This window comes from Erpetoichthys calabaricus, chromosome 8, assembly GCF_900747795.2.
Source record: "Erpetoichthys calabaricus chromosome 8, fErpCal1.3, whole genome shotgun sequence".
Classification (NCBI taxonomy): Eukaryota; Metazoa; Chordata; class Cladistia; order Polypteriformes; family Polypteridae; genus Erpetoichthys; species Erpetoichthys calabaricus.
Window position 1 is genome coordinate 147,488,573 of NC_041401.2, and position 17,691 is coordinate 147,506,263.

A 17,691-nucleotide genomic window follows, 5' to 3' on the forward strand; every position below is an offset into this window, starting at 1 on the left:
AGAAACATAAAACATGTACCAACATAATATAAAAAGTAAACTGTTCAGCTAAACATCAGCTATCATGTTTTGTCACGGATATACTCCTGGACAGAACAGATATTTGTGTCTTGTGCATTTCCTTTGCCATGGCAATATGACAGAGTCTCTACTGGGAAAAGATAGCATCCAATGTTTTGGTGTGAACATTTAATTTCTTATCTACCACATCAGAGTCTGCTGGTTGGTAAGTGTCAAGGGTAATAAACATCACTGTCATTGTTCTAATTTATTAAGTGTAAGAGAAATGAGAGCTGCAACTAAATGAGTGTAAATTCTCATCACATTACACACATTATTACCGAATGATTACTTCAAGCCAAACTGTGCAACATTTCTTTCATGTACTCTAAACACCTTGCTTATTAAATGACTAGTGGTTAAATATTAACTGCAGTCTTGGTAAAGAAATTAAAGCAGTTAAACAACAACATCTATAGCTGTTGTAATGTACAAATCTTTTGTCAGAAGTGCAAATAAATTGCCAGAGATTAATCACATTTTTACAGAGCCAAAAACATAAAAAAAAGGAAACAATCACAATTGTTTCAGTTTATTGTGATCACTTGCCTATATAAAAACTAGAAAGAATTTGTTTCATTTTCGTTTATATGATATAAATGGCACAGAAATTAACATTCCTTGAACATATGCTGCTTAGTGCAGGGATATAAACACAGCAAGCTAGGCACACTTTTATAACTCAGCATGAAGAATCAGCAGAATTACTAATCACAAACAGAACTAAATTTTTGCCTGAGTTCACAAAAATAAGAAAAACAGGCTAATTAAAATGTCACTCTGCTAAACCATGCAATAAAGATATGTTCCCAAGCTAGAACATGCATAGAAAAACAATGTAAAAGTCTGAATTGTATTCTTGCTGCTTGTTAAACATCACTCTTTCTATAATAAATGTCTACTTTAGTTTTCCCTACAAAGAAAAGTGAAAGCAGCACTTATGAGAAAGACAGTGTACACACACAGAGTCACAACTTACCAGCAGATAGATATCAGCATTGTACAAAATACTTTGGGAAAAATTCTTCTTCACACAAGCTTTTTGACACACAACTAACAAATTTTAAAAGGATTACGAAAATCCTAGTAGGTACAACAAGACTATTACTGTGTTTCCGTCCACACTGCTGTTCCTGCTAGCTGCTAACCCTCTCTTGTCACTGAAACTGATTTCATTTGAACTATTCCAAAAATGCTGCAGGCCATGCAGTGGCCAAATATGGGAAGAGCAACTGTAAACAGGGCTCACACTTTCTTTCTTTCAACATAAAGTATTAAAATCTTAACTCAATGTTTGTCATGCTTGATTCTTAGTTGTTTCCTATTTTTCATATATTTTGTATAACTGTGTCCCTTTATAAGTTAAAAAAAATGTAACATAAAATATCATAACATATACAAGTAATATATTATTCACTTTTGGGCTATTGTGTATTTTATATGCAAAACACTTTGTTGTCCTAAAAGTTCAATAGCATAAATAAAACTGTCCTGCTTTATTTAGGTGATTGTAACAATTTATAGACATTTGTGCTTTCAAATGCAAATTATTATTATGTAGTATTCAGCAAATATAAACATAGAATATTTATTTAGCAGATTTATCACTGATTATGCCATCTATTGACAAGGACCTCCACAAAATATATTTCATATTTTAAATGATGTGTAAAATGGTTGGTAAAACTTGCAATCAGATCATCTAATTTGCTACAATTTGTGTATTACCTACTATTACATTCAGTAATCTTTTTTTAATAGGACATAAAGCAAATACGTGAATAGAAAAAGAAAAAAATACAAAATAGATTACTGTTTATATGATTTTTTTTATCTTTTACAAGTCACAAATACAATAAAAATTAATGTCCTGCATTCCAATTTATTACATATGCTTTGTGAATAATAATGTGCAGTAATCCAAAATTAGAAATGCTATGACGAAAAAATAAAAATGTAAAAGGTGTATATAATAAATAAAACTGCAAAACTCATATGTACTTAATATATTAGATAAACTTTATTAATCCCAATGGAAAATTCAGATGCATACAGCAGCAGAAATATAGAAACAATGGTACAGACTCATAATACAGCCAATCAGTCAATAAATAAATACATACATACAGTATATATTTAAGAAATCACATATACCTAAGTGTGTGCATATATTATAAATAAATAAATAAATAAATAACTTACTTAATCCAATTCAATACGGGGAAAATGCCTTTACCAGCAACCCTGGGTGCCACTTAGTGGTAAGTAGGAATGAAACAGCATATCAAGGACACTAATCCACAAAGCAACACTTGACTTTATGGGGCCAATTTTTAAGTTTCCAGTTAACTTAACATACATGTTTTTAAACTGAAGTGCCCAAGAAAACAAAAACTATACTGACAAAGGTAGAACATGCAGAATCTAAACAAGGCATTGGGGATTGCCACTAATTCTCCAAGTCAATGTCTGAGCCATCTTTATGCTTGCAGAATAAGTTCTCGTTGATTCAGCCTCCTGGGACATATATTGAATTAAACCATGATACAATTGTTGCAGTATTTAAAAGTACTGGCTATTCTATTTGCTCATAATTTTGAAAATATTTTTCATAAATATGTTTTTTTTACTTGCCTCCAGACAGGATGACAAAAGAGGTTCTTGTTTCTACATCAGGATTTATTCTCTTATAAATGCAGGATCCCATAAATGTGTTTACAATAATCACAAATATGATCAAAAATTATACCTCCATTTAAAAGTACTATGTTGAACTTAACATAAACATTGCATAAATTACTTTTTATTTTCAATCAGATTAAACCTGAAAAAGTACATAAGTGCATAACAATGAGAACTAAAAGCTGGGGAAATGGAAAACACTGAGGTCAACAATGAAGTGCTCTATGGCATGAGTGTAAATGAATACTCTTAGCATTGTTGCTAATGCCATTCTTGATGGTTTTGCAAACAAAAGCCAGTGGATTTTGTTTCTTAAAATAAATAAGGAGAGCAATCCCTTGTTTGCATGCTCTACATTTTAAAGGGGACAACTATTTTGATACTCAGAATGCAGAACTGTTGCTCTTTTTTCATTCCTATATTAAACTTGCTTCTGTGCCACATTCCAAGCTTCCCTTTACTGACCGGAAATACTGTTGTGAAGAGAAAGATGTACTGAAAAAACACATTATGCAAATCCTTTCCATTAGTGAAGCCAATATTTAGCTGATAATAAAAGAACTAGAGGTTTGCTTTTGGTTTGTTCACTATTATATTGGATACTGCTTTAGTGTAGGTTTGTAGCACTTCTCCACAGCAACAAAGCTTATGAACATTTTACCTCAGCATTGCTCAAACTCCAAAGAGAGGTCCTTTTAGCCAGCATTTATCATAGAAAACAGTTAATTACAACAAAATAAGCTTTCCTAATTAAAATGCAGGTTGACCGTAGGACAGCCTAAAACTAAAAGGACTCCAAGTCTCTTACTGTTAATACTAATAGATACATAGAGTACTTTCTATTCTAAGTTCCCTTAGAATGCTTTTAGCAGCTACGTACAATCATTGCAGAAGCTAGGTGCATTTTGCAAATCCAATAAAATACATCCATACAACAACAATTTAAGAGAATTAAATACAGATCAATATAATGGAGCAATGCCTCAGCGTCAGTTATGGCACTACGGCTATACGGCGTGTTTCCCTGAGGGTGATCCGGCTCATAAGATCCTCATTGTTGGGGACCAGAGTTGGCTGGACCAGGCCAAGTGGTTGCCCACGTAACACATGGCTGCGGCAGATAGAGGGTCATTTCCAGAGGGTGGGACTGGACTGTATGTCTGCTTGGGGGGTTCCGGGATCCTGAGTTGTTTCGTTGTGTAGTGGGTGTGGCAACACACTGTACCAATGCATGCTCCCTAACTTGACTTGACTTCATGATCAAAAATGGGTAAAACTAAATTACACATTGATTTGACCTGTGTCTGTAAGAGTCACCTGTCTGGCCAGTAAAAAAGGAAGACGTCTTGGAAATACTTTTTTTTCTTTTTCCCCACTGACAATCCGTTATTTTTGCAAACGGAACCTTTCTTTGTAACACTTCATCAATCAATCTTTAATTTATATAACTCCTTTTAAAAAGCACTGCAACAATCACTCTGGAAAGCAGAAAAGACCACAGAATAATATAGTATATCAAAGTTTGCCCAGCATCTCACATGTTTCATTTTTCATTACATAGAAAGAATACCAAGATTCTAGGTGACATCACATGTGAGTAAATATTATATTAATACATGCAGTATAACAAAAATAGTTCTTTTTTGGTTCACAGGCCGTATGAATGTGGTTAGATTGATTATCGGCTATAAATCACTCAAATGTGAATGTGCAGTACACTTGCAACAAATCTGAATTCTTTCAGGGGCTTACTTACATCATGTAAATATTTTTTACCTATTGATGTGGAATGAGCAACACTGAAAATACTGGTGGCTTTATTTTTTTTTTTTAAGAACAACACAGTGTTCCCACCATTTTAATTGACTAACTTCTGCTAAGTCCCTACTAGGGTCTTCCAATTTTTCACCTTGGACATAACACCAAAAGAAGTTAAACACCCACTTATTCTGTTTACTTATTCAAGTTAGACTGTATCGACTGAATTATCTTCTATTTACTCCTACCCTCTTCAAATGTTCTGCTCAGTCTCTTTGCTTCTCTATTTATATATACCTTTAATATTTCTATCCTAATATTTCCAAAATTATCATATTTATGTCTACTAACTGGGTCAGGAATGCTTCACTCTATATATTTTGTGATTCATAATAATATAAACAGATTTATAGACGGTTACCATCATTGATGAAAACTGTAAGAAGCATTTTGTGAAATAAAAAAAAAAAACTAAAAGCTGACTGAAAAATGAAAACTACAAACTCAAACTTACTAAAATGAAATAAAAATGAGTGGAAACAAAAATTTGTTGTTTCTACATTTTTAATAAACCAGTTGTTGGTTGCCATTTAAACCCGATAGTCCAACTAAGGCTAACACAAGCTTAAGTTTGAGAACACATCTTTCAGTAAACACAAATAAAAGAGTCAGGAACTCCCCTATTTGACGTTTACAAAGGAGGGATGGCACAATCGCACCCTTCTTGCCAAAAAAGAAAAAAAAATACAACGCCCATAGATGAATTCATTAAAAATTTATATAAACTTGATATTAAAGTAATACCACACCCAGAAATGATACATTTTTTAACATGTTACTTACTTCATGTGTTTTGCAGTGAGAATTTTTTTTTCTTTTTACACTCATTTGTAGTACCTTTTTTTCTTCTTCATTTAGTTGCTCAAATTAAAATGACTTCTTCTTAGTAGATATTGGTTGATTAATACAGGCCTTTGATATCTCAGAATGCATTATTATATTTTTGAATTTGCATTTTTGCATTAGGTACATCATAGACAGACATACCTGATAAAGGATACACAGTCAAATCATGGCCGTTACCTTTCCTTTCCAGGGGGGAAACAACCTTTAACCTTTTTCCCAAGTTTACATTATAATTTATATACAGGCAGTCCCTGGGTTATGTACGAGATAGGGACTGTAGGTTTGTACTTAAGTTGAATTTGTATGTAAGTCGGAACAGATGCATTATTTTAACAAATGCTATTGTTGACCGACTGTAACCAAGTGCTCTGCCAATGAATGATGGAGTTTCACCTCTTTCTGACCTTCTTATTATTTCTACTTTATTTTCAATTGTGATGGTTTTTCTCTTCTTTACTATATCACCAACACTTGCATCGATTTGTGTTTCAGAGACATTATTGAAGGGTGAAGACAAAAGGTTAAGATGAGCTCTTCTGCACAGCACTATACAGCTATCACAGCAGGAAGGCACCAGTCATCAACACGTCTGATGTATAGGGTGGTCCAGATCTAATTATGCAATTTTCATTACGCTATAACTTATTCAGTTTATTACATAGAAAATCATTACACAGAAAATCACCCGAAAAATCCTGGACCATCAAGAAGTGTGCGAACTGACGACATGAAGAATCGTCTTCGCGCTGAACTGGAATCATCTCTGCATAAATCAAAGTCATCCAGATGATCCCACATAATTAGATCTGGGCCACCCTGTACTGACAAGAGACAACTTCCTGCTATGTGCGTAACAGTACAAGCAGGCTTGCTATTGAGAATGAATGGGGGCAGCGAGGGGAGGTTCACCACCAGCCCACCTCACAGTCACCTTCACTACAGTATGCTGCCTGCAGCGTACACAACACCATCGCCCCCATTCAACACACAGCCATCTGAGGCACACTACAATGCTACCCCCCACCGCCCCGTTCAGCCACAACCGAATCACCGCTTGCAGCATTACCAGCCGCGCACCTGGAACGAACTGGGCAGCCGTGTGTGGTGGGCGGGCAGTGAAACCGCTTGCCGCCGGGAGCCACCCGAGGGACACTACACTGCGTGAACAGCGCGATCGCCCCCCTCCAGCCACCGCTTGTAGTGTCCGCAGGCCGAAGATAACGGAGCTGTAGTTACTGAGGCGCATGCGTCGCAGCTGCGGCCCCGTTCATATGTCGTAGGTCGGATGTCCATAACCTGGGGTCTAACTGTATATATCTGTGCTGTTTGCATGCCTGATAGTACTATTTAATTTTTTAGGGTTTTTTCTTCTGCATAATTTGTTAAGTCTAATTGAATGTCTTTTACCATTGTAGTAAACAGGTTTTTATTTTGATAAATATAAAACATTTAAATAATGTTCTTCAAATTATGTACATTAACTTTCACTTTTTTATAAACCTGAGCATTGACATTCAATGAGTAAATCTTTCAGCTTCAGCTTGTGATTAGTTTTTCAAATTTACTTTAATGGCCTTTAGTTTTGATATTCCTGCTTCTGATAAGAAGAATTAGAGAAATATAAATTAAAGCTATTTTTTCATCTTGACTTGATATAAATCAGACTTTTGCGTAGAAATAACTGGTCTCATTCCTTTCCTAATTTTAAATGAGATGTGGGTGGAGTAGAAGTTATTTCCACATCTGCAGCTTAGTTTTTAAAATTTTAATTCAGTGAAGAAAGCCAGTTTAAGCACCAAACACACATGTGGCACACATTAGCAGCGCAAACACCTTAAACAGAGATGGTTGGGGTGGGGCGTTCATTTTTTTAAGATTAGAAAATATAAATATCAGTATAAAAATTAATATTTTTCTAAATTTATGATTCAATCATTTAGTCCACTGGTTCTTAATACTAGGCTAACCTAACTGCACAGAATATAAAAATAAATGAATCAATGACCTAATCAATTAATCAACCAATGTAAATAAACACATTTCATCATTCAGTATATTTAGTCCAAAATATAGCACGTTTTCGGATGACAATAAATTGAGCTAGATGTATGCTGCCAAATGTAATCTTCTATGTCTCCATGATCATTGACAGGCTTTCCCTTTCAGTTATAGTATATGGGAGACGATGAGGGGCCCCAGGTTCCCTGACCTCATAGCAAGGCTGAAATACTGGAGAAGTAGGATAGTTTTACATGGCATCATTGCCAAGAGGACGACTGACGCCCACCTATTTCTGACAGTGCTATTTAAAGCTATTTATTACTGCCATCAGAACTTGTCAGACAGCTGAGGGACAGAAAAGGCATATAGCAGAAAGCATCAATAAAATCCAAAAAGCAGTAAAACATATCAATCAGCGATGAAAAAAATGTAAATGACTTCACATTTAAGAGACCTAAGAAAATAAAAATAACCTCATGGTAAATACATAATATGAAGTGCTGAAATGATTTTATTTAAATTCAGGGTTGCAGAAGAAAAAAAAAACCTTGGATAAGTAGTGTTTCTGTGGTGTATCCTGAGGAAAACCACACAGAGACAGCACACAGACTTCACATATCCAATGACTGGGTATGGGATTAGAACCCAGGATACCAGGTCTATGAGGTACAACTATTATATTTTACATTTGTCAAAAATAAGCAGTTTATCAGCAGAGCATAAAGTTCAGTGATCATCATTACAACTTCCATTACACTTCTCAAAAAATATGGCTATTGGTCTTATTTTATTGAAAAACATATTTCAAGGTTTCTTATTTCATAATTCTTTTATTTCATTAAATTACAATATTGAATAGCACTGGTAATAAGCCATGGGTATACTCTTTGGTTTAAAAAGCATTGGGCGCATTTGAAGAATTTAAAATACAATGTTTCACTGTTTGTTCTCTTGGTATCTGCTACACTTTATTAAAAAAAATCTGTCATGATATTAAGTAGTTACAGCTGTACCCTCACAGCTTCACAAGCTGGGTTTGTCTATTTCTAGTTTTTAAGTGTCTGTGTGGGGGTTTCCATACACTCTCCCAAAAAGACATATTTACATAATTAGTGTTAAATTAGTGCAACTGTGCTTAAGGTTGGTCCTTGTTTTGATTCCAGTGTTTTCGGGATGGGTTGACTCTGAACTCTTGCCTAACCCTATTCGCTTTAGTGAGTTTCCTTTAATGCATGATACAACATTATACATTTAAAAAAATATTTTCAAGTACACATTTGCTTTGACCATTAATGACATGACTGAAGCGGTTTCTCTTTGAAATTGATTTGCTGAATATAGCAAAAAATTCATGCAGTACACACTGAAATCTAATGTGTAATATTTAAGGTTTTGTACAAAGCTTGATTAGAGATTATTTTCTCAAAGGCAAATGTGAAACAAAACGTGTGTTCCCCATTAATTCTCCCCCACTGTCCATCGCTGGGGCAGAAGCAAATCATAAAAGATCGGGGTCGCGCTATAAGTTCCTGTCTTGCACCCCAAAACACGAGGCTTAGTCTCAGTACTTTAGCAAAACCAGCTTTATTCAGCTTGAAACAGGAACGGCACAGTTATTTATTGTAGCATGATCTGCCATTCTGCTATACACAGACATACAGTAGCAGTCAGGCAGGATCGTGGCCAGGTCAGTGATCAAGTAATCCTGTTACAGTATCTGCATTTACAATTTACGTGCTCCTATCCTTGCATCACCCATCGAGATCTTTTCTATTTACTTTGGCGGAGAGACGCAGCATATCTGAGAGCCTGCTATTGCCCCTTACAGACGCGGAGATCACACTTCAGGATGCTCTTCGGCTTGCTGTCTAGTTGAGGGAGGTCCCAAGAGAGTTTACAAACCTCACATTTTCTTGAATGAGTGCCACATTAATAGGAATGTTTCTTGAACGAGCATCACTGAACCACATAAAAACGGCTTTTTCGACGTCTTCAAATGCAGCAGTTCACATACGTTTGCAACCAGAGATTTTTCTACTTTTTTGCTCTGTCTTTCAAGAAAGTTGACAGTGTCGATAGCGAAATTCTGAATTCACTGGCAATGTCTTTTTTCTTTTTGCAGCAATCGAGAGCTGCAAAAAATTAAAGTTTTTTTTTTCTAATATGAACTGTTATCGTTTTTCTGTGTCTGCCGTTTCTATAGGAGGATGACAATGACTTAAATTCCAATGGATGTTTTTCAAATGTTGACGAGCAATAAGTAAAAAGTATCACTGAAAACTGCAGGAAACAAAAAAGGCAAAAACAGTACGAGGAAAGTTCGAAGAAAGAAAAAAAATTAACTGCTCTGTGGATGATTCATTCAGGCATTTCAAGGTCTTTTGTGCACTTCGTTATAATGAAAGTATCTGCTGAATGTACTCTGTAGTAACAAGATTTCTATAGACTCTTGTCATATGGGGGAAGCTGTCGGGACCATAAAAATATTTTGTTGTAATGAAAATTTCATTGTAAAGATATTCGTTATAATGGAATTTTACCTGTACTAACTACACTTATATGTCACTTCTTGCTGTATGTAAAACATTTCCACGGTTATGGGTAGGGTTAGCTTATCCATAAAGAATTTAACTTTATATAATCTTAAATTCAATTATGATCAATGTTTTACACTGAAATGTATAAAAAAAATACAAATCAGATTCACTTTCCCCACCTAAAACAAAACAAAAACAAAAAAATATTTTCGCTGTTTTTGTCTCAGGAAATGTGCTCCATAAGCTGAGGTCTGATTGTTGTACTGGGTAGCAAAACATTGTTCAAACAGAATATTGTACAAATCATAAAAGATTATGATATCTACAACTTACATATTTCAGGACAGTCATTTACAAGCACACCACCACAGCACTGTCTACTTCACATTTAAATTGTGGATGTACGGTACATATCTAGTTTGCCATTATTAAAACAGCCATTCTTTATCTACAAGTCAAATTAAGTTGGGTGCATGCACTGCTACAGTGCGTTGCAGCACCCACTACATGATGGTTGGTAAACCCCCAGGCAGACATGCGGTCCAGTCCCACCCTCCAGAAATGACCCTCTATCTGCCGCAGCCAGGTGTTATGTGGATGATGCCTTGGCCTGGTCCAGCCACTCGGGTCCTTACCAATGAGGATCTTACGAGCCGGATCACCCTCGGGGAAACGTGCCACATGGCCGTAGTGCTGTAGCTGACGCTCCTTCACAATGCAGGCAATGTGCCTCATTCGGGACTCCATGAGCAACCGCTCATTCAACACAAAGTCAAACCAACGGTACCCAAGGATTTTCTGGAGAGACACAGTACAAAAGGAGTCCAGTCTTCGTCTCAGGTCACTGGATAGCGTCCATGTCTCACAACCATACAGCAAGACAGGAAGCACCAGGACTCTAAAGTCTTGGACCTTCGTCCTTTTGCATATAGATATCGGGAGCGCCACACACCCCTTTCCAGCGACCTCATGACCCCCCATGCTCTCCCAATCCATCTACTGACTTCATAGGAAAAGTCACCAGAGATATGAATGTCACTGCCATGGTAAGTAAACCTCTCAACAAGGTCGACACTCTCTCCGCAAACAGACACACTGCTGATTGCTGTGCCCAAGAGGTCATTAAAGGCCTGGATCTTGGTCTTTATCCAGGACACTTACAAGCCCAGACACTCAGACTCCTTGCTCAGTGTCTCAAGTGCCCTGATCAGAGCTTCCATTGACTCTGCGAAGATCACAGCATCGTCAGCAGAGTCAATATCCGTGAATCTTTCTTCACTAACAGATGCCCCACAACCACTGGACCCCACGGCCTTGCCCAACACCCAGTCCATACAAGCATTGAACAGAGTAGGAGCAAGAACACACCCCTGATGAACCCCAGAATCAACTGGGTAAAACGTAGAGGTTCTGCCACCACTTAGCACAGCACTCACAGTACAGGCCGGCCATAATATCCAGCAACCTCGAGGGGATCCCGTCAACCCTCAGGATGCCCCAAAGGGCAGCTCGATCAACTGAGTCGAACGCTTTAGATTTGTTAATCTACTGTATATACTGTATATTGCTTTGGTGGAAAGAACTAAACTACACAATTACAACACTTTTTTTGTGTGTTTCTTTTTTGTAAATCATATAAAATAAGTATCAAATACACATTTGGCCCTGACTCCTGAGATGTTAATAGTTATAACTGATTAATAATATACTTTAAAAAGACTAACAAAACCACATTTTTGTGTTGTTAAAACAAAAATTAAAAAGTAATTGTCACAACTATAATATCTTTTTTTTAAAAAAGCAGCAAAGTAATTTGAATAAATATTACAGATACAAAAAAGCATTTATACAATTAAAGAAAAATGTTTCAGCTTTAAGATAGTCACATACTGTGGTACAATTTGGGCTTCAAAGTTCAAATGCAGATGCGAGTGCAGTGTTAGGTTTCCAGAATCAATAAAATAAATAACTTACATATGTGTGCTTTCTCTTCTAAAAAATTATATAGTTGGCAATAGAGAATAACTGAGTGTAAAATATGCTATTATAAAAATGAAGATGCTGTTAGAAGAATCTCTACCTTAAAATTTACTACTATAAAAATTGAGAGACTGTTGGAAGAAATCTTTTTCTTATTTAAGCACTACTTTTAAAAATACTAAACTTAGCGATATACTGCACAGGCTGTTGGAGAACTAATTAGTGTAATCCATATGAATCACATTGTTTTCAATATGTGGAATTCTGAAGGCATTCCCTTTCATTCCTAAATGCAGCAGCCCTCATAGATCTTTACAATGACCGTTAAGAGGTGGATTTGGAAACAGAACATTAACTTTATTTGTATGTGGACGGCTCTCTGCTGAATTTATGAATACAATAAAAATTTTCTTGTACCTTAGTGAGAAAAAGCACTTGGTGAATAAAAATAAATTGGTATTAAAACAAAATACAAATGTTCTTGTAGTAGAAGGTGATTAAAGAAATAGTAAATGAATACTGACAATACTTAATTTAATTTGGAATTTTTTTCTTTTCTTAATATCATGTGGTAACACTTTTAATCAATGCCATTTGATATTTATAAAGCAAACTCGACTTTATTTAATTGACACAAGTCCAAACTCACGTGGATTCCTTGCTGTCAAGAATATGTATTAAGCACCATAACAACTAACTCATTTTAACAGCTCAAACACTATTACCCCACTCCCCTTAGACAGCCCCAGAAGTTCCTGTGTTATGCCAATTGGGAATTGTAGTGTTTACAGTTCAAATATACTGTATATACATATGACCACAATGTTTGTGGCATTATTCCAAATCCCCATCATCTGCCTGTGTTGTGTTGCATTCCCGTGAGAGTATAGAGTGTAACCTGGACTAAATTACACATTGTTCTTGTATATGTTTACCTCCCTGTATTGTCCCTGTGAATAAAAGATGATGCTTGACATCTGAACTTTCAGTGCAAAAAGTTAACCAGTGACATTGAGTAGCATGTAATCCAAGGGAAATTCATAGCTATACATATATTGTTTTTCTAGAAACATGGCCCTAAACTCTAGTCATGATCTTCCTAAGAAAGATCGACTGTGCTTTTCTATGAAAAAATTAAAAGAATTAATGGACTAGAAAATGTGAAGAATTTTAAGACATTTGATTAATAATGCTTTCTACGTAGTCAACATTATATAAAAACAAATGATACATTAATAAAAAGTTACTTCACATACACAAAAGAAATATTTGATTCCATTTATTTACTGAAACCACATAACTTTCCAAGCCAGAATTGTTGAGCACAAACATTTAACACTTAATGCTAATAATCTGCAAAAAAAATACTGAATTCTACCCCTTGTTTTCCTCTGCCCATGTCACTTGTGGCTTTGCTTTTGTAAAAGAATAATAAAACTATTAATTGCCTTTTTATTTACAAAGAACTTTCAGAAGTGCACACAGTTGTAATACAACAAAACGTGAAAATTTTCAAACGGATGAATATATGTATGTTTAGTAATTTCACTGGAATTTGGGTATCCACTGTTCTATACTCCAAGCTAATGTGTTGATGGGGTTTGACTTTATGATTACATTGCAGTATTACACATACAGTTGAAATGAAGAAGCGAGCTATTAAAAACTTGCATGTTCATTACATTTATCAAGGTGAGCGGTTAATGGTACTGAAGCTCTTGTTGGCATAAGACTTAAATAATGATAATACAGAGCAGTTTTCAATCCAGCCTTTTAAAATTCATAAATACAGTATGTATCCTAACACACTCTCAGATAAACTATATCTGTAATTGTAATCAAGCAGCATAAAATGGGAGAGTGATCTGAAATACACAAAAAGCTCTCAAATAGTGACCAATAAATATCTTAAAATGTTGGACCTGACTTTGAAACATTGTGGAGTGAGACAGGTACAATCACATCACACCATAAAAACAAATTAACCTGGTTGCCCACAGAATGTTTTACCAATATAACTTTCTATTAAGCTTTCACAATATTTCACCGATTCGTTTTCTGAAGTGTCTTAATTTAATCCCATTGAAAACCATAAGTTATAACCTATTTCAGCAGCACCACTTGAAAAGCTGGAAAACAACCTTGGAAGAAACATGAAAACCACTACTGGGCGCTCTTCCTCACATATCCATGTTACTTTAGGGTCAACTGCAAGTTGACAATTAACCTATAACACTTGTGTGTAAGATATGTCAGGAAGCAGGGGTATTGTGAGGAGAGCATAAAATAAAAGACAGAACATGCAATGTCCACAATGATAGTGATCAGCCCAGACACCGAATATAAGTCTGTACTATTTCAGTGCCCTCCTATCATAATAATGTTTTCCTTATACACATATCTCCTTCTTCGTATCAGTACTGCAGAATTAAAAAAAAAAAAATCTGCACTTCATTAAAATTTGTATTTTATTTACACTGTAATACCATATTATTTAAAAAAACAAAAACACAAATATCATTATTATTCCACAGAAATCAATTTGATGTAGTTAACAAAATGTTTAATGAAAATTACAAAACAAAATTAAACAAAAGCTATAATCCTTACCCTCCATTGAGTCTTCACAACGTTGATTGAAATTTTCATACGAGTCCCAACGAATTAGCGGGTCTTGTGTATTATAATCCACAGAAACACTGGGGCCATTTTCTAGGTGGTCCATGCCTAAACAAAGAGAACTGTTTATTTTTTGTTTTATTTTTCAATATAATTATTTGGATATTTTAGGCATTACACAAGAGTTTATTCTGTAATTAATACATTCTGAAAAAATGTGCTTTGATGTTAGTCCAAGATATAACTTTGGTGTTTTCTTTGAAACATAGTAGCACTTTAATTTTATTTTTGTAGCATTTATTCTGTAAATTACTATTTGGACAGCCAAATATTGACATCATTGACAAAGAGAATATAAAAAAATGTAGGTTGCACTTTTATTTTGCTTCATATATACAAATATTAGGTTCGTGATCATTAGATTTTTGAAAATTATATTGAGATATTAACGGGATATTCAGGATGCATCATTAGTGTTAAAAATTTTGAATTACAAGCCTATGTTTGGCTGCATAATAAAAATTTGTTTTTTTAATAAATACAAGGTGCAAAAACTTTAACAAATGCAATGAATATACTGCACAGCATGTAATAAAAAGATTCAGTGAAATTGTGGAAAACACGTCCCAGAAATAAATGAAGAAAGAAAAAGATTATTAAAATGTTGTCAGAAAACAGTAAAACTTTGTTTCATTCAAGTCAACAAGGCAGAAGAGTTTTATGTACAAACACTTAAAATATCACACAGATAAGAGATTAAGAAAAGAATTAATGTTAAAAAAAAAAAAGTAAGAAAATTCCTTAACTTAAAAATAAAAGTAGATGTTTCTTCCTATTGTGATAGCAAAATTTCTCTAAAATTTGCTGAACCAACTGATAATTTTCACTGTATTAACTGTAGTGGCTTATCCTAATTGAAGATTTACCCTCAGGGTCCCTCTTCATATAAAAAGGGTTCCATGACTGACAGGTGATACCCACTTATACCACCTAAGGGTACAACACCCCTAGAAGCCTGTTTCTAATACCTAGGGAGCCCTGATGAAGGCTCAGTAGATGAAGTGCTCATTTTAAAAATGGCCTTCTTATTTTTCAGTGTGCAAATAAGATTTTGTACAATGATGCATCAATTAACTTATTTTTCACCATAATGAACTGAAGCAAAAATAATGATTTCCGACTACAAATGTTCTAATATCAAAGACTAACTTTTGAACATGTAGATGTTATTTTCCTGTTAGCCAAAGGTTGTGCACAGATACATTTCAAGTACAGCACAGCAATAATCTGGTTGGATTCATGCATTTACAGGTACTAAAAACAAATATTATATAATCCTTATGAAAGTAAAAAAAGGGTTATTTTGATTTTCTGTGCCAAATAAACTATTTAACAGAATGTGAAGTATATGTGGGGTTTATGTGAAGTAAAGGGATATTTTTCTGCTGTATTGGTGTAAAATAGCTTCTACGTATAAATCTTACACATAGTGTACATAGCTAGAAGAGCACTTTATAATAAGTACTTGTGTATAGGTAACTTTGATTATCAAATGTAGAAGATGATAAATCATTCTAGAAAAACAATTACACAAAGCATTTGAACAACTTGTTCATGACTGCTGAATGCCACACTAGCAAAGTACTTGATGAATACAGTGAACCAGATTGCCTAGCATTTGTGGGATTTTAGATTGAATATTACCCCTTCATGGTTCAAATGAAGAATATTTATGTGTGTTATGATAAAAAAAAACTAGAACTCAAAATGTACTAATCACTAACTGGTAATCACAAAAAAAACAGATTGGCTAAGAATATGCACTGGAATCTGGAAGGCTGCTGGTTTAAATCCCGTTACTGCCAGAAGGTATCCTTGAACAAGACCCTTAACATGAAAATTGCTCCAGGGGCGCTGTACAATGGCTAACCCTGCAATCTGACCCTCCAATGGTCATGTGAAAACACAATTTCCTCTTGGGGATTAACAAAGTATATGAAATCTAAAATAAAAAAATTAAACAAACCTGGAATTAAACCTAACATTAAATACATTGTTCAGAGTATTAAAAATGTTGGAATGGGAAATAATACTACATATGTGTATCTTGTGATAATGGACTATTGATGTAAGTTAATGTTATGTTTCTCTGTAGCTTTGCAAATACCTTGAATTTTCTCTGGTCCATATGAAAAAACAAACTCAACTTTTCCATATTCAGGAAATCTTTCATCTGTAAAACAAAATAAAAATGCATTCAATATTAAAATATTTAGGTATGATTTTCAATATTTTATTTGCTACACCAACCCCCCCCCCCCCCCCCCCCCCAACACACACCACAAGTGTACTGTATACCGCTACCCCTTTTATGCTTAGTATACTGATCTGACATCATCTATAAGAGTTAGAACAGGGTAAAACTCAACTGATATTGATCTATACAATATGCTTATTCACAGCTCCAGAAGTTTACTAAAATCATTCCCAAAAATAGCAGACTTGTGAAAATGTTGACATGTATTCTGAGGGTTACTATATGCTATTATTTTAAAAAAAAAGGTTAGGGTTTTTGTTTTTTTTTTTAGTTTTTTTTTTTTTTTTTTAGATTTTTATATTGAATCTACAATATAAGCACAAATATATAGACACGTTTAAGTTATTTATATTTATGCTGTTTGTAATAAGGTTTTAGTTTAAAATAATTATTAATAATAATTAATAATTATACTTAATTCCTACATCTTTTATAAAAACATATTGCTCAATGGCTTTCACTTATTGACCACCTAGTGGTGATAGCAGTAGTTGTCCTAGAGGGAAAATGCATCCTTTAAGTATAAAAATCTAATCTACAAAAAAAAAAAAAAAGACTGATACAGTATCTATAGAAATAAAACTTCATATGCTCTGTCTATCTTTTGAATTTTTTGGCTTCATTTGATGTTATTTATCTGTTTTGTACACTAAGGACCTTATTGAACTTTTCAAGTCACATCTTGTCCTTATCTGCCAAACATGCAAAAATAGTTGAGCTGATTTTTATTACATTTTGTATGCAGGTTGCTGTTGGTCACACTTAAAATACAGGCTATATGCCATTTTTACATATTTAGTTGGGAGGGTGGGCCCAAAAACTATACATTAT

The 17,691-nt window shown here is 34.5% G+C and overlaps 1 protein-coding gene across 7 annotated transcripts in view; it reads right to left on the reverse strand.

Moving 5' to 3' along the window:
• Positions 1 to 17,691, reverse strand: part of tns1b (tensin 1b) — a 793,111-nt gene that overhangs the window by 109,687 nt on the left and 665,733 nt on the right. For all 7 annotated transcript variants that reach the window (XM_051930510.1, XM_051930508.1, XM_028807574.2 and 4 more), the window contains 2 exons: positions 16,711 to 16,776; positions 14,535 to 14,651 (listed from right to left, as the gene is read on the reverse strand). In XM_051930510.1, coding sequence (XP_051786470.1) covers positions 14,535 to 14,651; positions 16,711 to 16,776 — 183 coding nt within the window. The remainder of the gene's footprint in view (positions 1 to 14,534; positions 14,652 to 16,710; positions 16,777 to 17,691) is intronic.